Raw genomic sequence first — 22859 nt, 5'->3', positions numbered from 1 at the left:
TAACTATAGGCATCTCAACATCATCAATGTTCACTTTGTGGTCTGGAAAGAAAGTCCCGCATTGCAGCTTTCTAAACAGACCCAAGTTCCTAAAGATGCACACATCATGAACCTTTCCTGACCATCCTACATTGATGTCGGTGAAACGCTCCTGTGATCCACCAGTGCTTGCAACACCATTGAAAAGTATCCCTTTCAGTTTATGTACTCTTTGGCAAGGTGGTCTGGTGCCAAGATGGGGATGCTTGCAGGACATCGCCGTGTTCCACACAGCAACCCTACTTCAGCCCTGGAAATACTGCAGGAGAAGGCACAAGGTGTTTGAGATGCTCACAGCAAGAGTGCACAACTGAGCAGGCTCCATGCTTCTGGGCTTACGGCATACGTGCGGCAGTTTTAAGGCACAAAAACCTCTGGGTTGTTTGCCATTGAGCACAGTGCATCATGCGATGTTGACGCAGTGTTCCCCTTCTCCCCTGTGACAATGTTTTGATCCCATGAGGCATTGCACAAACTTCCCAAAACACACTGTGGCAAGTTGCACTTTGGGATGGCTACCCACGATGCACTGCTTTGTGCATCGATGCAGGCATTGCTAGTGAGGACGCACTCCATCGAGACAATGAGCATGGTGTGGCCATGCACAATCGACTTAATTAATTCTGAGGCTCGAGGTCGAATTAGATAAAGTCAACTTAATTTTGTAGTGTAGACAAACCCTGAACAGCTGTGTGGCCTAGTGCCAGTCACTTAACCTCTGTTGGTTGGATTCTGCTGTCCCTTGCATCTTTGTAACTCCAACAAGTCACTGGAATTATGCCATCTTAAGTGAGAACAGAAATGGGTCCTTCTTCTTTGCCCTGTCCTACAGGGGTGCTGTCCGAGCTAGCAGAAGTAAGGCATTCACTATGGGTATGTCTACACTGTAGATGGAGGTGTAATTGCTTGGGTTTTGGAATGGGCTGGCTATGCCAGTACGGATGGAGGGTCCCTGGCAGACTTGTATAACGCACACTGAAACCCATGCCACCATGTCTTTACTGTTATTTTTAGCCAGTAGGGTAGATTAAAGTTAGCACAGGTGTGCCAATCTGTCCTGCAATCAAACCTCCGACTGCAGCATACACATAACCTAAGTGTTGCCATCAGGTACGTGGGTTGTTAAAGTGCTACTGTGTCCATCTGTGTTGTAACAGCAGTTCATGTCCCTTTTCTGTTTCCTTCTTTTTGGCCTTTTAGGGCTGAGCCAGTTCTTTCACGAATCCAAGAAAACCGGAAAAGGGTTATTCTTCCATCCATCGACAATATCAAGCAGGACAACTTTGAGGTGCAGCGTTATGAGAACTCTGCCCATGGATACAGCTGGGAGTTATGGTGCATGTACATTAGCCCTCCCAAAGACTGGTGGGATGCTGGTGACCCTTCACTGCCAATCAGGTATGTTGTGGAGCCAGGACATGTTCAGTAATCAAAGAGAGCCAGTGAAATGGAATGACTTGTAGAATAAGTTGTGGCAACGATGTCATAGACTGAGAGTAGAGTCTGTGTTCATATGTTACTGTGGTGAGGGATTTCACTTTTCCAAGTGGAGGACCATCATATTATTTCACATTGCATTCATACTCAGGGAACCGGTAAGGAATCAGGACTCCGTTGCACTATACAAGCAGAGGTTTTAATTGTAGATTTTAAAATGTCACTTTACTAGAAAATAATTCAGGTTATTATATTTATTGTTAACTTTTTAAATTCACGGGAATGAGCTGATTTTTCTCATATAATGTAATTTGTCGGACAACGTCTAAGCAGCTACAGGACTGTTTTTACCTGCTACAGTATATTGCTCTTTTATAATGTGCTGCTATGGGCTTGGCTGCTGAAGGGGTGTTACCACCAGGCATATTTTGCCTGCTGTTACAAACGTAGGCATGGGAAAACACCTACATTTTCTCTCAACTCCAAGAACACAATATCTAGGCCTATAATCTATTTTCTTTAAATATGATTTTAAATCCCTGCTGACAACAAAATGATCAGGATATCATCTCACTAAACAGGTATATCCTGGAAAAATCCGTCTCGGGAAAAATGGTGTAATGGAGATAGAGCTAATGGCTGGAAGCTGACGCCAGAGAAATCTAAATTAGAAATAAGGCAGGTTTTTTTTAACCGTGAGGGTGATTAGCTATTGGAACAAACTACCAGGAGAAACTGTGGATTGTCCGTCTCTTGACTTCAAATCAAGACTTAGAGCCCTTTCTGAAAGTTATGTTTTAGCCAAACACAAATTTATTGGGCACAATACAGGAGTAACTGGGTGAAATTTAATGACTTGTGATACGTGGGGGGTGGGAGGGGTTCAGGTTAGATGATGTAATGTTCCCTTTTGGCCTTCAGCTCTAGGACTCTGTGGTCCTAAGGACATGCTAACAGTGTGGTCACCCCTATAATTTCCTATTCCACAGTAACTTTTCAGTGACCGAAATGTTGGACGTGGAAGCACTAGCAATAGAGAAGGCCACAAATGCGAATTAGATGTTTAGCTCCCATGGACTTACAGTGGAACCTGAGCACCAAACTCCCATACGTACCTTTGAAAGTCTTCCCCAAAGTACTTCCCCAAGAATGCAGTGGGTGGGAATGGAGAACTGTTATTGCTATTGTTCACTTATGTATAGCATTATTGTTACTGATAAATTACTGATCTTATACTAGTGCCCCAAGGTCCCAATATTGATGTTTCTTCATAGTATACAGAGACAAGCGTGGTCCTTCCTCCTAAGAGTTTACTATATAAATAATATGGGACATAGGAAGAGTGAGTGAAAGGGCAATAACCCGTCTAATCTATGTTAATGTACAAATAGACATTTTATTATTTCCCCCTCCCCTAAGCCTAGCTGTCATTGGTTGATAGATTTCTTATAGGTGTCGAAGGGGATTTGAAGGGTTGGAGCTGAGTACCATGAATAGAGAGCAGCCTGGAAGCACAAAGACATGGCTGAAAGGTGGACAGGAGAAGACTGGCATTGTACACAGCATGGATGAGAAGCGGGGAAATGCATTAAGAGGGAAGAGTGTAGGATTGTCAATTTTATACTCGCACAAAACTGATCACCCTTGCTCCGCTCCTGCCCTCCCCCTTCTCAGAGGCCCCACCCACTCCATCCCCCCTCCCTCTATCGCTTGCTCTCCCCATCCTCACTCACTCATTTTCACCAGTCTGGCTCAGGGGGTTGGGCTGCAGGATGGAGTGAGGGCTCTGGTTGGGGGTGCAGACTCTGGGGTAGGGCTGGGGATAGAGGTTGCTCCAAGCTGGGATCGAGCGTTTGGAGGGTGGGAGGGGGATCAGGGCTGGGTCAGGGCTGCAAGCTCCGGGCAGCACTTACCTCAGGCAGCTGCCGGAAGCAGCCGTATGTCCCCCCTCTGGCTCCTACGTGGAGACGCGGCCAGGTGGCTCTGCGCACTGCCCCGTCCGCAGGTGCCACCCCTGCAGCTCCCATTGGCCGCAGTTCCTGGCCAATGGGAGCTGCGAGGCTGGTGCTTGGGGCAAGGGCAGCGCGCAGAGCCCCCTGGCTGCCCCTTTGCCTAGAAGCTGGAGGAGAGGACATGCCGCTGCTTCCAGGAGTCACGCGGAGCCACTGTAGGCAGAGAGCCTGCCTTAGCCCTGTTGCGCTGCCCACCGGACTTTTAACAGCCCAGTCAGTGGTGCTCCCCGAAGCCACCAGGGTACCTCTTCGACCGGGTGTTCTGGTCGAAAACCAGACTCCTGGCAACCCTAGAAGAGTGGCTGATTGAGGAAGGGGAGGGCTGTGGAGAGCCGAGGAGTCAGTGGATAGATATGAAAAATGGGGATGATGTGGTCAGAGCAATAGGCAGGGAAACTGTAGGCAAATATGACAGGTTTCAGAGTAGCAGTCGTGTTAGTCTGTATTCGCAAAAAGAAAAGGAGTACTAGTGGCATCTTAGAGGCTCACTGTATTTTCCACTGAATGCATCCGATGAAGTGAGCTGTAGCTCATGAAAGCTTATGCTCAAATAAATTGGTTAGTCTCTAAGGTGCCACTAGTCCTCCTTTTCTTTTTGTAGGCAAATAGCAGCTGCATGGTGATTGCATTGGAGTGTGTGTGGGAGGGGTGGCAAAATGGAGAGATTGCAACAGTTGAGATGTGAGTGACAGGGGCTCTGAGTGAAGTGCAGGCAGAGAAATAAGGCCCAATTTTAGATGCAAGTCAGACATAGTCTGAATGTGTGTGCAAGGCGGAGAAGACGGAGTCAAAGATAACACGCAGTGTATGGGTCTGAGCAATGGGGAGAATGGTGCTTGTGTCAGTGATGGAGGAATGGAGCGGGTTTTGGAGGAAAGATAAGGAGTCAGGCTGATCTGTTACCTCTCCCTCCCTCACCTATCACCTAGATGAGCTAGAGAGCTGCTGCCTTCCATATGAGTCAGGAGTCAGTCGTTCACCTGCTTTGTCTCGCCCTATGGCAGCTGATCCGCAGGGTCCCTGCTAAGTAACTCTTGCGCTTCTTTTAAAATAATGTAAGACCAGAACAGGCCTCCTTTGATCCAATTCTGCATTTTCTTGCCGTTGCTGCTGTTTATGGATATGGTGTGGCTCTCCCACGTACTGTAGGGAGCACAGATACTTCCCTGATGATTAAGAGCTTGTTGTTTAAAAAAAAAAAATTCCACAAGAAAACAAATGACTAGCACAGAAGATCATCCAGTAATGACCTCTTCTGTTAAGATGCGGGAGCCCCGAGTGGGGGCTGTGCCGGGGGGCAGGGGGTTCCCCAACTATAGAACTCACTTCCATAGGAAATCGTTGAGGCCAAGAATGTAACAAGATTAAAAAAGGGTTTGGACGTTTACATGGATATTGAGAATATCCAGAGGTGATCATTCATTCTATGGATGCAATGGCTCTGTGGAGTAGTGGAAGGCGTTGTGCTTTGTGTGCAAGTGTTCATTGCCATCTAATCTGTCTCAGAGCAGATGAATATTCTCCACAGAATTTAGGGGCTTGATGCAGAAATTATTGGGTCAGGTTCTTTGACCCGTGTTATTCAGGAGGTCAGACTAGATTGTTGTCATGGTCCCTTCTGGCCTTAAAATTTATAAATGATAAAAAAAATTGTGGAAGTGATATTAAACCCAATTCTTCAGGATTTAAGACAGTCTCAATTATCCGAGATCAGGATAAGCCCATATGTGGAGGGCAGATGACCCCATATCTGCCTACTGCAGGGTTCTTACGTCTGCCTCTGGAGCATCTAGTTCTGGTAGCTTTTGGAGACAGGATCCTGGACTCAGTGCATCTCAGGGCTCATCCACTGTGACAATTCCGATGTTCGTGACTGCCACCTTTGCTATTGTGCAAGAAACTTAGGAGGACTAAACAGAAAAGCAGAGATCTGTGAAGACTGATGGAGATACACTACAGATCCACATGAGCAGTAGCAACAGGTGCCTACATAATCATTTGTCTTCACTTCATTAGAGAGTCCAGTAACATGGACACTGACCCCTCAAGCTGAGAAGAGTTGAATCACTTGAAAGTAAGAGTCAAAGGCTTAGAGAGAATATGGATTGCAGGGCACAATGCTTTCCAATAGTTATATGGAAAAGGAATGCCAAAACAGAGACAATAGCCTCAGAGTAATGTTAAATAATTTAACAACTTGCTAATTATTAATATGCAAAAGGAGAAGCATTATGAGGAAGATAAATTGTAAAATACCGCCTTTTTCCATTATAATGGATATAATTCTGTATACAGACAGAAATAAACTGCTTCAATTATTATTATTAATAAGGTTATTTGCTGTATAGAGCTCTGCACTGTACATTTTATGGCAATGTTTACTTGAAAGGAATGGCTGTGTTTTACTCTGTAATTATGCAAGGAAACATGGGAAAATTTTAAATTACAATATGCAAAACAAAGTTAAAAACATCTTGCCTATTTCAGATAGTTGACCTTTTAGGATAAAGGAAGGAGAGTGAAGTAAGGAGGTAAGTATTTTTTGTTGTTTTTTTCCTTCCTTTTGAATTTTTGACATGCTTGGTTTTTAACAGTCCTTGAAGAGCCTGATCAAGACTTATGTGTTAAAAGAGGTGGAAAGGAATGGTCTGACTTGCTCCTGGGTATCTGGTTCTACACAATCTTTATTCTAGACCTACAGAATATGCAGCAGCAGAGGCTGGAGACAATGTGTTCGGAGACAATTTTCTCCCCTGTTTAATTCATAAGAGATAATTATCCAGGCAAAGCAAGATGATAGCAGGCAACTCATCTAAAATATGGCCCAGCCTCAAGATGGCTCCAGGCTCCTGCTTTATATCAAGCAAATATGCTCAGGGCTGGATTTAGGGGCAGGAGACCCAGGCAACTTCCTGGGATGCCAGGCTGGGGGGCGACACCGGGCTTGGGGTGTTGTTTTTGTTGTTAGTGACAAACAGGAAAATAGGATGTTTGAAGTAGCATGATTCAGGTATTCCATATGTGGGTTCATTTTTCATTAACCTCCTAGAATGTTCTGGACCTTTGTAGAATCTTGTGGAACCTTCCAGACTTTCTGAGAACTACCTCAAACCTCCTAGAATGTTGTCAGCCCTGCCCTCACGGGTATATAAGGGGTAGAGTGTCGCCGGTCCGTTTAATATGACAGGGATAAATCATGCAGGCAAATCGTGGGTCAGTCGTGAAATGGGCTACAAATTCAATACAAAATAAGGTATTCAAAAGTTTTACAAATGAAGGGGGGCAGCGCCATTTAGCCTGTGGCCAGCCTTGTGATCAGCTCTCTAAATGTTTGTCTAGTCTAAGCTTTAAGGAGGCAGTTTCTTCTTTAATTTCACTGGTTTCAATGGCTGTCTTTTGTAGCTTATCTTCCAAGCAAGCCATTCAGGATTTTACATCACCTACACCTTTTGAGATTGAATCCTATCCGTCTGTGAGGAATTCTTTCAGGGCTGAGACAGCTTGGGCTAGGTTTTGCTGTGACCTTGTGGTCTCTTGCTTCATCTGTGTAGGGCAGAGGTGGGTAAACGACAGCCCGCGGGCCACATCCGGCCCACAGGACCATACTGCCCGGCCCTTGAGCTCCTAGCCGGGGAGGCTCACCCCCGGTCCCTCGCCCGCAACCTCAGCTCGCCGTGCCGCTAACGCTGTGGGTGGCGGGGCTGCGAGCTCCTGCCGGGCAGCATGATGGTGTGGCTGGCTCCGTCTGGGCTGCGCGGCTGCCAGTCCTGCTGCTCTGAGCAGCTTGGTAAGGGGACGGGGAGCAGGGGGATTGGATAAGGAGGTTCCGGGGGGCAGTCAGGGAACAGTGGGCTGTTGGATAGGGCGTGGGAGTCCTGGGGGGGGGTCTGTCAGGGGGTGGGGGTGTAGATAGGGGTCAGTGAAGTCAGGGGACAGGGAACAGGGGCGTTGGATAGACGTGGGAGTCCTGGGCGGCCTGTCAGGGGGCGGGGGTGTGGATAGGGTTCGGGGCAGTCAGGGGACAGGGAACAGGGGATGGTTGGATAGGGCGGAGGTTTGGGGCGGGCGGTCAGGGGATGGGGAGCAGGGGTGGTTGGATAGGCGTGGAAGTCCCGGGGGGCGTGTCATAGGGTGTGTGGATAGGGGGTGGGGCAGTCAGGGGACAGGGAGCGGGGGGTTTGGATAGGGGGTGGGATCCCGGGGATGGTGGTTAGGGGCGGGGGGTCCTGGGAGGGGGCAGTCAGGGGACAAGGAGCAGGGGGGTTGGATGGGTCGGGGGTTCTGAGGGCGGCAGTCAGGGGGCAGAAAGTGGGAGGGGGCAGGGGCCAAGCTGTTTGGGGAGGCACAGCCTTCCCTACCCGGCCCTCCATACAGTTTTGGAACCCCGCTGTGGCCCTCGGGCCAAAAAGTCCCCCCGTCCCCGTCTCCATCCCCTCCCCTGGCGTAGTGGATTCAGGCTTAGATATTTTATTGCCTCTCATTTTTTCATTTGAATCCTTATTCAATCATTTGATTTTTATCCAGGAGATTAATTTAAATGTTTATGACAGAAACTTATTGCCCATTTGCTAGGAAAGTAATTATTAGAGATGAGGAGTCTTTCAATAGGTGAGGAGTCAAGAAGTCTGGGACTAAGTAGCCATCTTCCTCTTGAGTACCATGTGACCCTAAAGTAGGCTTTTTAAATGACTAGGCAGGATAAGGTGTAATTTTTGGATTCCATGAAACATTTCCTCTTTCATGTTTCTTCCTATAATGTGAAAGAATCTGCTATATAAAGATGTCCTGACACTTAGCACTCTTTTATGCATGCAAACGATTTATGAATAGACCTTCCTTGCCAAGCTAACTGAGCGGCTGTTGACCAATTCTGCCAAAAAGATAAAATCATGATTACAATATAATGGATCACATCTAAATTAGAACTCCCACCATGAGAAGTCAGTAAGTGATACTTGAAACAATCATCTTATGATTAGATCATCACCATTGGGCTCTCTTGATTTGCGTTTCTTGATGGAGTATTTTTTTTAGTTTGCGTGTTTGTGTATACACAAAATATTGTGTCTGTGTGTATCCAGTTTTTTTGTCATTAATGGTTATTGATCAGCATTTACTGGGAGTTCAAAGAAACTTAATACTTCAAAGAAAAAGAAAATAACCTAACACCTCCTGTATTGTGCAGGATGCACCAAAAGGTCACTTGGAAATGCTGTGAAATCACTGATTGATTATCTTGTCTAAAAACAGCACATTCCAAAGCTGAAATTTATCTTCTCACAATGCTCAAAGAATTATTAATTTCATAGCTGGCAGAGTTTGATTTCCAGGCCTTTTACAGTACAGTGGTGGGACTCTCAGCCTCCTACAATTGGGATGCTATTTCAAAATGTACCAGTTTCTCCTCTCTCACTCTTTCAGTTCACTGAAGTCAAACTCAGTGAAACAGAACCATTATATCAGTGACCAATATTGGGAAGATTTATGGCCAGACACGCTCATCATACTCTATGCAAGACAGCCTCATGGTTTGTTAGGATCTGTATATTTGCAGGACATCTCAAACCCTGGGGCTCCAATTCAGAAAAGCAATAAAACACAGGCTTAAATCCTTCCTTATTCAATATAAGAGCACTTCAGCAGATGTGTAAAGTTAAGTGCCCTTCTCAAACAGGGATGCTTGCCTGACTTGAGAGTTGGAGTTGTCATTTTTCTCTGATAGTGGTTGTAGAATATGCTAGCCCCTATGCAGAAGGAAATGTCTTGGAACTCTGCTGTACGGTCTGTGGGTCCATTGACAGTGTTGTGAACATAACATTCCCAAATGGTTATAATGGGATTTCCTGACATTTTCGGTGTACCTTCTACACTCGACTGGACAGATCAATTCTATCTGACATGCAGAAGCACTGCTGCTGAATACCTTTACTTACTTTGCAAAACACCCACTTAATGTCCTTGAGCTCTGAAAGCGCACTTCTAGGGCTGTCTCAAAGATGACAAGCAAAGGGTCCTATTTAAACAGCCTGGTGTACATTATGACAGCTCTGAAACAGCTGGTTGATTAAACTGGATAATGCTATATCATTTTGTTGTTGTTTTACATAGTATTTCATTTCTTTGTGTTGAGAGACAGATGACTATTCATTTAAATGTAATTTTTTTAAAATGGAAATCATTGTTGGGAGTTATTGATTGCCAATAACTAGGAATGCAGGATAGATTTCTTTCATGAGAAGAAAAAAAATGGCCAAGATTCATTCCGAAATAACTCACCTGATTATCCATCACCACAATATCTGAGTGCCTTACAAACATTAATGGCATTATCTTCACAATGTACCTGCCAGGGAGGAAAATATTATCCCTGTTATACAGATGGCAAAGAGGCCAAGATTTTCAAGAGACCAATGACTCTGGATGCCTCAATTTTTTGTTGCCCAGCATAAGACACCTTGAGAGGACACAATTTCAGAGCATGGGTGCCCAGCACTTAAATCAAGCCCCATTAAGGTGTCTCCAGTTGAACTGCTAGTTAATCTTGAAAATTCTGACCAGGGAAATTAAGTGACTTGCCCACAGACATACACACCCATTGACAGAGCTGGCAATAATAATAATAATAATTAATACCTACCTATAATGTAGTGTTTCATCAGTAGATCTTTAAGTGCCATCCCCATTTTATAGATGGGAGAACTGAGGCAAAGAGAGGTGAAATCACTGTTCAAGGTCACCCAGCAGGCCAAGCCAGGTGTGGAACCCAGGTCTCAGACTGGGCCTGAAAATCAAACCCAGATCTCCTGAGTACCAATCTAGTGCCCGCAAGACAATGCAATATTCTATGGTATTATGCACTTTTCTAACACAATTACGTTTCCCTTTTGGTGCAAGGGAGAAAAATCACACTGTAAAGCACCAATGAGCATATATATATAGTTATATCCTGCCCCCACTGAAGTCAATGGGAATTTTGCTTACCAATACTCTGTAAAGCTTGACATGACTAATCCTTCCTCCTTGAAGTTAGTGGAAGCTGCAGCTGCTCAGTAGAATCATAGAATATCAGAGTTGGAAGGGACCTCAGGAGGTCATCTAGTCCAACCCCCTGCTCAAAGCAGGACCAGTCCCCAATTTTTGCCCCAGATCCCTAAATGGCCCCCTCAAGGTTTGAACTCACAACCCTGGGTTTAGCAGGCCAATGCTCAAACTACTGAGCTATCCCTCCCCCAACCTATGAAACCTTGCAACCTCTTTTAGTACATAAAGCTAGTGCAGGTCCCAAAGCCCATTGACTTCCTAATGCTTCTCCCAATCCTGACTTGGTGGGTTAATGGGAATTTGCACCCAGACAAGGGTGTATGCTATCAAAGATGCTGATGCAATATTGGGGACTAAGTGTGGATTTCGGTGTCTATCTTTAGCCACCACCCACATTTTAAAAGATGGACTTTGTGTTTATTGTATATTGTTATAGTATCAATCATAGGGCTTAAGTGGCATACAGATCTTGTGATGAACCCCTGCACAATAATGAATTTCACCCAGAATGAGGGGATTATGTGTGTGTTTATTACCTTTACATAATGTTTTATTATAATAAATTTTTCAGCATTTATCTTGTGTTTTTCCCCTATGTTTTCCTCTTAGACTTTGACTTTCAGATTGAATTTAATGATAGTGAAAAGGGCCACACTGATAACACAGGAAAGTGGAGTTCTCCATTTTATGCGCCTGTTACACGTAGAAGGTAGGGCAAGCTTTCCTTGAAGTTCTCAGCTAATGTACCACTGTGAAAAGTGCCATCTCCAGGAGCAGAAAGATATTTCAGTCATCATATTCACTCATTCAGCCTCTTTGCTGAGATGGCCAACAAAGTGGTCAGTATGCTTATGGTGAGGTGACTGCTTTCCCATTAGGTTCAGCTCGAAATATGTGATCCCAAGTCCACTAAAGTCAATGGAAAGCCAGCTGGTTTTTGGATCAGGCCCTAAGATTCCAGATCCCAAGTCTTTTCTAGTTCTCGAAGCACTCGTCTGCTGATGTTGATCTTTACTCTGGACTTGTGCAGATTCAATCCTATCAGTAAATGTGCTTGCTTTATCGCCACTCATTGGTGGATTCCGTCTTCTCCCAGTCTAGCCCTTGAGAATCCTTGCAGGCGACACTTCAAGTCTGAAGTATTTGTTTTGCACAGGACAAGCACATATTTTTAGATTGGTCTTTACTATCAAGTAGATTTCACAGAATAACATCTGTAGTCATGCATTTTGATGGCAAATGAGTTTTCAGGCTCAGGGGAGCTCACTTCCATTCTGCCTTGTAAGCTTTTACAGGTTAACCTATTATGGCAGCACATCAAAACTGCAATATATTGATTTAGGCAGGCTTGCTTAGCTATTATGAATATTTTACCCAGCATTAAACTATTAGTGTGGCATTTTTATCAGAAGACATCTAGTAACTCTGAGTTTATGCAGACCATTAATCGTAGATGACAATGGCTGGACCTCATAAGATTAGGCAGAATTATTGTGATTATTTATTGTTTCTTTGGTGTCAATTATTCTGAACAGTCCCAGAACATCTCTGGAAACTGACTTTAGACAAAACATAGGAATACTTTATTTTTTGTTCGTTTCTGGGAGGATTACTGCTTTTAATGAGATGGTGCAAACTGCAATAAGATTTTTATTCCTTTGTAAACACAGTGAGTGGAATTTTCAGAAGCTTTCAGCTCCAGCCTGACGATGCTGTCATTGAAGTCAATGGTAAAACTCCCCTTGATTTCAATGTAGGACAGTGATAGACCATCATCGAATGCTTTTGAAAACCCAGCCTGGTCTGTGTGTAGCTTTTTGCTTGTGAAGTATGTGAGACGTATGAATGCAGTGACAGCTTCATAATAACTGTAGAGCTATCATCTGAACTATTTATATAGATTCGTACCCAAAGAGGGGGAGGGGCACCTATCCAAAGCTCTATGTACTCATGCAATAAATTGCTACAACAAAATCAAACTGTTCACAAGCCCCCAAAATCCTCTCCTCCCAAAGCCCACCTCTGCAACAGCCTGCGTATATGGCTTGGCCTTGCACCTTGTCCTGAAGGTCAATAAATCTGGGTAATTTCAGACAACAGAAGAAGCCTGTTTTAGACCAAAGGGCCCTTCACTGAGTACACTCTCTTGCCATCTCCCGCTTGTAAACTGAGGCAGGTTTTAAATCTTAGTGCAGTGGCATCATGGGGCAAAGAACTGTTTATTTAATGAAGATGGAAGACTTATACTGGGCTATAGAAAGTGAGGTAACAACTATACCATACGCGTTGCATGGACATTGTTTTAGTGTTTGATCCTGCACCAATTGAAATCAAAGGCAAAATTCCCATTGACTGCAGAGTATGTAGGATCAGAGCCTTAGACCAGGCTGGGAAGAGCACTTGCTTGCAGGCTTATGCTTGATTTCACTGTGATTTACTGTTGCTGGAGAGGCCTTTGGTAATAAGCACCTACACATTTAAACTTTTTAATGAATAAATCATACAAGAGCCTTATTTAATGCAATTTCCAGTTATTCTGGTTTCCAAATGGGCCAGTCATACAGCTAGGTCATTCTTTTTTAATGTATTTCAGAACTTTCCCCTGGCTGGAACGAAGCAGAAGAGAGGCATATGAAAATAAAAAATAATGGAGGGTGGGGAGGAAGAAGTGAACTGATTTATTTTTTTTTAAACTCAGAACAGGTTGGTCTGATTTCAGCTCACAGGATGGACAGATTTGGGTTAGGATCTTACTTTTTCACCCATCCCAAGGTTAAACCACAATTATACATTTTTTTACCACCTTCAAAGTACTTTATTTTACAGGAAGCTTTCACCTCCCTTACCTTGGATTTATCTTTCGGTGATAAGCTTTGCAATGACAATCCAAGCTACGCGAAAAACACAGCCTAGTTGATTTTCTTGATTTTAATTTTAAATTGATTTTTAAATGAGAGAAAATAGTGAATGACTTATTTTGACGAGAGAACTGAGCAAGAATACCCCCCCCACACACACACCATTTATAAAAGGTGACTTTACTCTGCAGAGGGATACTTTAAGCTCCCAAACTTTGCAGATTCCCTAAGGAAATTCTGTGTGAGGTTTGGATAGTTGAAGGCTATCACAGCTTTGGTTGTCTGTCATGCATTTTATAAAGAATTCTATGTCCGGTCATTTTATAAAGAATTCAATGTCCGGTCATCTTTAATGTTGCGGAATTTAGTGCAAAGTGTCAGGAAAAGGAGCATCTGATCGTTTGTAATGTTGTCTGGTTTAATAAGATTAACAGATTTGTCTCATTGCCCGAAGAACTAAATACCCTTCATCACTGAAGTATCAGGACTGTGACTATGTGTAGCTGTTCCTTTTAATTAATAGAGGGAGATGTTAGTAATAGACCTATGGGATGAAAAACAGTACATCCTTTCCAAGAATATCAATATTATACCTTTTTCAAAGATTCTCCTCTTTCCTAAGGCTGCTGTTGTGATTAGGAATGACAGCTGCAGGTGGGTCTACTTGGAAGCCAAGGGCCTGATCCAATACCCACTGGAGCCAATGGAAAGACTATCAATGGTCTTTGGCTCAGGGTCTCATACATTGTCTGTATGTCAGCACAGGTGTAGCAATGACAGAGATTCTGACATAAACTAACCAAGATTAAAAAGCTGCAGAGATAATGGACAACGAGGTCTTCTTAAATGCGTCTCAAGAAAGGCATCTCCTCCATGCCTCTTTTGACAAAACATTCCTAGGCGGAGATTTGGGGGGTGGGGTTGAATTCGTTCTAAGGTGCTGGGTAGGGTGTTAAATAGCTGGCATGTTCACCCCAGAGGTGGCTGCATTTCTACAGTGAGTGAAGTGATTCCTCTCTCAGGCTGCAATTCAGCAAACCAGGCAAGCATATGCTTAAATTCATCCCTATTCAGCAAAGCATTTAATTATATGGTCAATTTCAGACACGTGCTTAAGTTCCATTGAATTCAGTGGGACTTAAGCTTGTGTATAACTGCTTTTTGAATTGGTAGGTCCAAGTCTGGAAGTCGTTACTGAAGCAAAGCTCCCACTGATGTCAGCAGAAACCTTTCTTGAAGGCTTTAAAACTGGGCCCAATACAGGGAACCTTTAGGGCTTGTACCTGGTATAACAGTCCAACCCTTCCAGCATGAACACAGTTATGTTGGTATAAAAGTGCTTCTACCTATATAGTTTATTCCCGTTTGGGAAAGGAAATAACTATACCAGTATACGTCACTTTTACACCAGTATAACTACCCAGATTAGGGTTTTTCCTGGTGTAATTATTGCAGTAAAAAATTATTTCCTCCCTAATTTTACCAGTAAAACTTGTAAGGGTAGACCAGGCCTCAGTCACACAAGTAGCCGTACCGAAGTCAAAGTTACTTGGAGAAGTAAGGCAATCAGGACTTGGCCCATAATTTGTAAAGCGTTTGTGGGATAAAAGTTACTAAATAAATGGAAGATAAATAACAATAAATATTCTCAATAATAATTAAACAAACAAACAAAACAACCCAGGGCAAGAGAAATGTACTGAATTTGTGTCATGCTGGAAGAATTGCTTATAAGTTGTCCATAAAGTGGATGTGTAAGTCAAAGTCAAACTGAGCCTTTTCTGTGGTCTGTTCACACTTCCCCTAGGAGAAAAGCTATCTTTGATTGATTATACTAATGTCTTTTAATTTTAAAACATAAACGAAGGAAAATATACTGGGGGGTGAATTGGCTCTTTGAATTTCTTTTTTATTTGAGCAGATGGCATTTAAATGATTTATTGGCTAAGAATAAGCTATTCTTATTAAGAAGCCAAGTATTTAATGACTTCTGAGGTGGGTGTTCAAAACAAAGAAGTGATAATAGAGTCGATTGCACTTAGTGACAAAATATAGCAGCCCTTCATCAAAGAGACTTAAAAGTGAATCTTTGAGAGAGAGTGCTGGGGGCTATGATTTCCTTTTATGTGCACTTTAATTCACTGTCTTTTTCACTCAGTGGTGCATAAATAGGTATAGTTTAAATTAAAAGATCCTTATTATCATATCCATAAGTGTTTGCTCCCTGAATGCTCCATGCTGCCTCTATACTGGAATGTTGGAGGCTTTACAAACTGTATTGGCCCAGTTTTGCCCTGCGCACCTAACTCTTCTGATCTCTGTATTTGCCTGTCTGAATTGAACTAAATTTTGAAACAAGTAGCTACATTGTGCCTGCAAAATGTACTCACACAACTTACATGTTTTATGGACAAAATGGGTCACTGGAAGGTAGCAGGAGTTGTCCTTAGAGCACAGAGACTGGGATTCAGGAGACTTGAGTTCTAATCCCCGTGCTGCCAATAAATCCATATGTGACTGTGGCAAGTCACTAAACCTCTATCTGCCCCCGTGTCCTCACTAGAAAACAAGGAGAAGTTTTTGTTACCTTGGCCTCTCTATTCAGACTTGTGCTAATAGTGATAGTGGTTTGCAGGGGTTTTTTGTGTGAAGTAACTGAATGGGGAATCTTTTCATCAAGGACACCAACACCGTACTTATGACTGTATACATTTTGCCTGCTTTAAAATCTTTAGCATCAAAAACTGACCTAGGATTCTCGGAAACAGCAGCTGCTGTACATGTCATCTCTCTGGGCCTCTTGTTCAATAGTTCTCAGCTAGTCAAAGAAAACACTATTTTTTTTCCCAGTGAAAATATTTTCTTTCACCAGTTGGCCTTACTTCATAGCCTTCACGTAGCCACATTGATTCTAGGGAGCTCTCTTTGTTAAACAGTTCTTACTAATGGATGAACCCGTTCAATGAGCAGGTATATGAAGCATACTCCAGTAGAGGTGACAGTGAAGCTATTGGTCTAATCCAAGAGTTAAGCAGTAGCACTTCTGAGTTTATTTATTTAGTTATTTAAAGTCCAGATGGTCCCCAATGCTTTCTCCTTCTGAGTTCCCCTCGTGGCTCATTGCAGCTATAAATCTGAATCTATGCCTGCTTGATTGGTTTGGATCAGCAGTTGAGAAAACAAATATATAGGATCTTGAGCACCTCAGTTATATGGAAAGACAGTTATTAAGCTAAAATTTTGCCCGTTAGCTAGTAAAGGGAGAAGATAACACTGTATAGTTAGATGTCCTTGGGCTGAGTAGTCGTGGTAGTTGACAGAAGAGTCACACCCCTGACAGGCCAGGTATACATGAAAGATGGTCAAGCTGCAGGCTTTTTCAGAGTAAGTTGCTATCAATGGAAGATTCAGACATGTCTCTCCTGTTGGGCGCAAAGCACTAAATCAAATCAAACTAAAACATTTCATTTTAAAATGAATTTAAGGCTGGATCTAGCAACAGCTATCAAAATTGCTATTATTGAGGGCAAGCGGAGGCTCCTGCAAGGCACTGTTGCTATGCCCTGTGGGCCACGCACTAGTCTCATGGCTGAAAAAGAACTGAGCTTTGAAAGAGACAATTTTCGGAACTCTGGAACATAGAGTCCTTGTTGCCAGCATTTTTGCCTATAGGTCACACATCAAAACATTCCAAATGTTTAACAGAATATTGCAAGGAATGCATTTCAGGCTGCACCAGCAGGAGCTGTATTTTGGAAAGACACTGGGAGCGAGTCAGCTCTTTTTTTGTTACAGGGTCATCTTTTTCCCCAAAAAGGAGAGACTGGCATCTGGCTAACTTCTGTGCAATTAGTTGGTACCCTTGAGAAAGCCTGATAAAGCAGAGCACTTAGCATGTCCTTAAAAAAAATAACTCAGGATTGTAGGATATTTTTGCTGATGGTATCCATTCATATGTAAATGAAAACATGCTCCAAAAAATGCTAACTGCATTTTTGATTATCCAAAGCAAATCTCTTTCTAGTAAATACCACAAAATTATCTCTTCTAGAGGGACAGCATGTAAAGTGCTTTGGCTCTGAATAGACAAAGCAAGTATCCAACGAGGCAGTTATGAACTCTGAATCTCCCCCTGCCCATTTAATGCTCCAATGCCACGGTACTGGCTTTAGAGTAACAACATTGCTTTTGATCCTAATTATTTTATTAGGGGGCTGAGTCCTCGTTGCGCTCTCTATTTTTCCCCTCAAGCATGATGAATAGCACAGCACTCAACACTGAGTATATTAAGACCGTCCTGCCCCCTCACTGCTCACCATATGTGATTTCAGATGCTATGTTTTGAGCCCTACGCCTATGTAAGTTCCCAAGTGCCCTGGAGACAATCCACTTTTAAGAGAGACAAATTCTTACTAATGAGTGATAGGGTTACAGTTGTTCATATTTGTCTCTAAATAGCACACACACTGTTCTTCTTAATTCCTGAATACATGCATCATTTGCTTGACTAGTTAAAGCCTGCCACTCCATATTAAAGCCATTAACATATGGGGGGCCACAACACTTAGGAGCTCTGAGGTTCACTCCCATACCATAGCCTTCTCAGACATGTTTGTCTCCAGTTTTTGGTCTGATGAGGCCCCCATCTTGTATTTTGTTCTATAACTTATTAGTCCCACAGCAGTCAAGCCTCACTGAGCAAAGTATTTACCAGGTATACCATTGCTTGGGGATCAGAGACTTGCAGCTGACTGGCTGGCTGATTAGCCCCACCCACTGCACCTGAGCTAGAAACTTTTATAAAAGAGGGCAGTAGGACCTGAAGGACCAGAAAGCTATGGGGCCGGGTGCCAGGCTCCGAACGGACTGCTGCTGGAGCTACTGCAGAGATGAATTGTTCCAGGAACTGAACAGATAGAGGGAGACTGTGTGGAGTCTTTTATTGCTGAGGCTCTGAGGTAAGAGCCAGGAAATTTGGGTTACTGAAGTAACTGCAGTGAGGGACAGACTTGGGGAAGGGATTGCTTGGCCTGCATGGACTTTGAGGGAAGAGTCTGCAAGGTTTGGTTGGTTTGTTGAGAAGACTTAAAATAAAACAACTAACCCTGCTGGGAACAGCTTCCCTGGATTCCTTGAGAAAGCTCAGGAAGGGAGCTCGTTCAGCAAGAGCAAAACCTGGTCTGGTAGGAGGGTACTGTAAAATAGGTCCCAATCCTTTTACACACATGCTTCAATTTAAGTATGGTGTATACTCCCATTGAAGCCAGTGGGATTAGCTATGTGCTGCTTGTGCTTTGTTGCATCTGTGCATCACTAGGGAGAGAGCTGTCTTGCGGCAGGTTGGACTCAGATGGGCTTTTCCATCTGTGTTTCCTGCAGTTCTATAAGCCCTTGTGTTTTCACTGAGGTGTCTGGTTCCATGGTATCTCCCTACCCACCCATCTTTCATCCATCTTTACTGCATGCAGTGCAGTCTGCTGGCAGGAGAAGGAAAAAAAAACCATGGTACAACTTCTGAATTTACCCAACACAATCCTTTTGTGGTGGCATTTAGCAGGCACTAGTTGATGACTCAGCAGTTGTAACCTCAATTTAGTACCCCCTCTTTATCTCTGTTTTCCCTCCAAGTCAAATAATTCAGAAAGAAATGACATAAACTATTCAAGGAAATGATTGTCAATCTCTTGGATTGGTGCAGCAAGATATGAAAGTTCTGTGTTAATTTTCAACAAGCCCATTTTCCTAGAAAATGAGAATAAAGTCACCAGCTATCAGTATTTGTAAGTTCTTTCTTTCTTTTCCAAACCAGTGGATTGACATTAGAAAGGGAAATAATCTGTTTCCCCACAACCACCATCACCACTCTGCTTCTATTTTTCCCTTCACTTAGAAAAGCCATCAATCAATTTCACAAATGGGCACTGTATAATTGTCTTCTATCTCATTTGCTATTTAAAATAGATGTTCTTGTCAGGTCCAGCCTTGGAGAGAAAAGAATGTCTGATAGGTTTCCAGGTGCTCTGCTGAGATTCTTCACAAAGATGTTTTCCACATGGGATTTCAGCTTCCTGCTTTTTTTTAAAAAGAGGAAAGAAGTTTGGTGGTTGTCTTTTCTTTTCTTTCTAATAATAAAACTAGTCTCTTATTGACCAAGACACACATCTCCCATGAAGTGTGAAAAGTGAGCAAAGATAGTGTGTCAGGAAGCCATGTCACGTGCTGCCCAGAGTGTCAGCTATGACGTTTACAGAGTGCTGAGTGAATGAGAAAATTTGAAAGTCTCTGACTCTACTCAAGTGGCCATTCACCCTTTGGAATTAGAGACTGGTCCTAGGTGCGATGTTAGGATTTGGATCTGAACTGCTCCACAGATCACAAGTGTTTTGGAACAACCCAACACACAGCTAATGGCCTAGAAGTGCGTAAAGGGCTTGGGGATTTGGACCATTATTATTATATTAGCAGTTAATAGAGAATTTCGTTTGGCTGTGATTCAATGGACTGCTTGCATCTGAAGATAGGAAAGGATGGAACTTGACAGAGCAAGCTTGTTCTGAGATACTAATTCAATTGATACAATTAAGTAATTACACACAAACACACATGCACACACACTGCATCCAGTTGCCTGTTGTAGGAAGCTCAAAATGAAAGGTGCCAAATAAATTGGCACCATAGGGTGTTGATAAGTGAGCTTGAAAAGTGTGTGTTGATTCACTCTGAAATGGAGCCTGGGGTGACAGCGCAGTTTTCCTATATGTTTTTCCCCTCATTTTTCTGTGTATAGTTGCAAATAACTTCTGCATTGACAAAAGAGGTCTTACTGCATTTTCTCTTTCTCGGGAAAGGAAAGGGACACTGTGAAGGAAAGGAATATATTCTCATCTATCAACTCAAGTTCAAGCTGATGCAAGTTCTTTTTTTTTTTTACCCATCCTTTTTGATTGGTTGACATTTTTGACATGTATACGTGTGGGTGTGTATGTATGTATGAGCTTACAAAGAGCTCTTCTTCAGATCTTGGAAAGGTACGCAGAGTGTTACAGATGAAACAGATAAGGAATTAACAAGAGACCATTCAAGGTGCAAGAGACACTTCAAGGTGAAGTGGACAGTTAACACCTCTACAGTCATGGGACAAAGGAGGGTTAGTGGGTTACAGATTATTGTAATGAGCCATAAATCCAGAGTCTGTATTAAATCCATGAGTTTTGGATTTAGTAGAGGCCATGTTGCAGAGTTATGAATTTAAGTTCTCAGGCTCATCTTTTGAAGGTGGTGTGCAGGTTCCTTTGAGGATGAGGACTGAAAGGTCAGATATGAGGTGATCATTTTGCCCACAGAAGATACCATTTTTAAAAATAATTTTATCAGTTTTGCAAAGCTAGCCCTTCATCCTTTGGCACTTCAGTTCCCCAGCTTCAAAATGAGGATGATAATCAAAAAAAGAAAAGGAGGACTTGTGGCACCTTAGAGACTAACGAATTTATTTGAGCATAAGCTTTCGTGAGCTACAAGCTCACTTCATCTGATGCAGCTCACAAAAGCTTATGCTCAAATAAATTTGTTAGTCTCTAAGGTGCCACAAGTACTCCTTTTCTTTTTGCGAATACAGACTAACACGGCTGCTACTCTGAAACCGATGATGATAATTTCTTTCTTCCACCTTTCCTTGCTCATCTGTTTCAGCTTCCATTCAGCAAAGTATGTAAATGCCTGACTAACTCTGAGTACAAGAGTACCTTAAATGGAATTATCACATGCTTAATGCAAGGCATGTGCCAAAATATTTCACTGAGTCAGGGCCATAAGCTCGTCAGGACTTGGACTATCTCTTGTTGTGTGTTTATAAAGCACAAGCACAATGAGGCCATGATCTCAATCAGTGCTCTAGGTGTTACTGTAATACAAATAATAAATTATAATTATTATAGCAGCATTAATGGCAGTTGTATTTTTCTTCAGTAACAAGGATCATAATAATTAAAGAGAGGTAAATAAAAGCCAACTCAAATTCCCACTTTTTTAGTAAAAATAAAAACAAATTGGTGAAATTTTTCTTTAAAAGTTTTCGGCTGAAAGATTTTGGTTGCCAAAAAACCAAAAATAGTTTGTTTTTTGAGTTTTAAGTTTCTTGACCACCTCACCGCCCCCCAAAATCTCGCCTCTTGGAACTTTCATTTTGATGATTTTTTTCACTTCAAAAATGGTTTGATTAAAACTGTTGACCACCTCTCACTACATCTTCCGCAGACTCGAACCAAACTTAGCTAAATGCTTCCAGCACCCCCGAGAAGCATTTGTATGGTGCCATGACCCACTAGCACTACAGTATGTGCAATTACTCAATTTCATATGCATGAATGAACAGCACACCGCGATCGTTTATTTTAATGGAAAAATGATTTATTAAAGGCAAACTGCAAAGCTAAAATGAAAATAGAGTTACGCCTAGAAATATATACTGAGCAGGTTGTGATACCATTACCTCCGTGCAACTCATGGCATGCCATCCAAGAGACTAATCAGTGATGTCACAGGAGGATGGCTCATTAAAATGTAAATACACACCATGGCTCTACAGGTGTTATCTTGCCCCTGTCTGTCTCCCTGGCACCACTTCAAACTGAGACAGGTTCATTTGACTAAGCCATTTACAAGAAAATTGGACATTATGCTGTGCTGCAAGCATGCATCTAAGGTAAGGCAGCCTGTGTCCTGAGCATTTGATCATACTGTCCAATGACTCAAATCATCCTAAAATGCTAAATTTAAACCAAGGATTATCTGGCTTGAGCATATATAACAAAACTTGGTTCATATGATGATGGATGCAGAAAACCTTATTTTATTTTAGTTTTAATCATACTCTTTCCAAATGGATTTTATTTGTTATTGTGACATCCTCAGAACCCTAATCCTGTGCACCTGTACTTTACAAAGCTTTGAAATGGAGCAGGGCATAAAATATGTCAATTAGAATGTCAAAGAAATAGGTAATGGATCTAAAACTTAGAGCAGGGGTTCCCAAACTTGGTTCGTGGCTTGTTCAGGGTAAGCCCCGGTGGGTCATGAGATGCTTTGTTTACCTGAGCGTCCGCAGGTATGGCCACATGCAGCTCCCAGTGGCCGCGGTTTGCCGTTCCCAGCCAATGGGAGCTGCGGGAAGCGGCAGCAAGCTGCGAGCGGCCATACCTGCAGACGCTCAGGTAGACAAGGCATCTCGGGGCCTGCCAGGGGCTTACCCTGAACAAGCCATGAACTAAGTTTGGGAACCCCTGACTTAGACACACAAATCCCAGATTCACTCCAATTACTTTGATGAGACTTAATTTGGACCAAAATGGACCAACCAGACATGAAAGCGATTTATTCTGTTTCATCTTTATTGACTTGGCTAATAATGCATAAAATACCATCTACAGGCATCCAGTAAAAGAGATTATCACACACACGTGCACGTGTGCACACA

General features: G+C 42.8%; 1 protein-coding gene across 1 annotated transcript in view; it reads left to right on the top strand.

Annotated features, from left to right (window-relative positions):
- Positions 1-22859, top strand: part of GALNT17 (polypeptide N-acetylgalactosaminyltransferase 17) — a 283023-nt gene that overhangs the window by 122398 nt on the left and 137766 nt on the right. Inside the window, exon 5 of the mRNA XM_077836678.1 lies at positions 1240-1437. Within this exon, the coding sequence (XP_077692804.1) occupies positions 1240-1437 (198 nt within the window). The remainder of the gene's footprint in view (positions 1-1239; positions 1438-22859) is intronic.

Source organism: Eretmochelys imbricata, chromosome 17 (genome assembly GCF_965152235.1).
Source record: "Eretmochelys imbricata isolate rEreImb1 chromosome 17, rEreImb1.hap1, whole genome shotgun sequence".
NCBI lineage: Eukaryota > Metazoa > Chordata > Testudines > Cheloniidae > Eretmochelys > Eretmochelys imbricata.
Note: the sequence above shows the minus strand (reverse complement) of the source record. Positions and strands in the feature narration are given on the sequence as shown.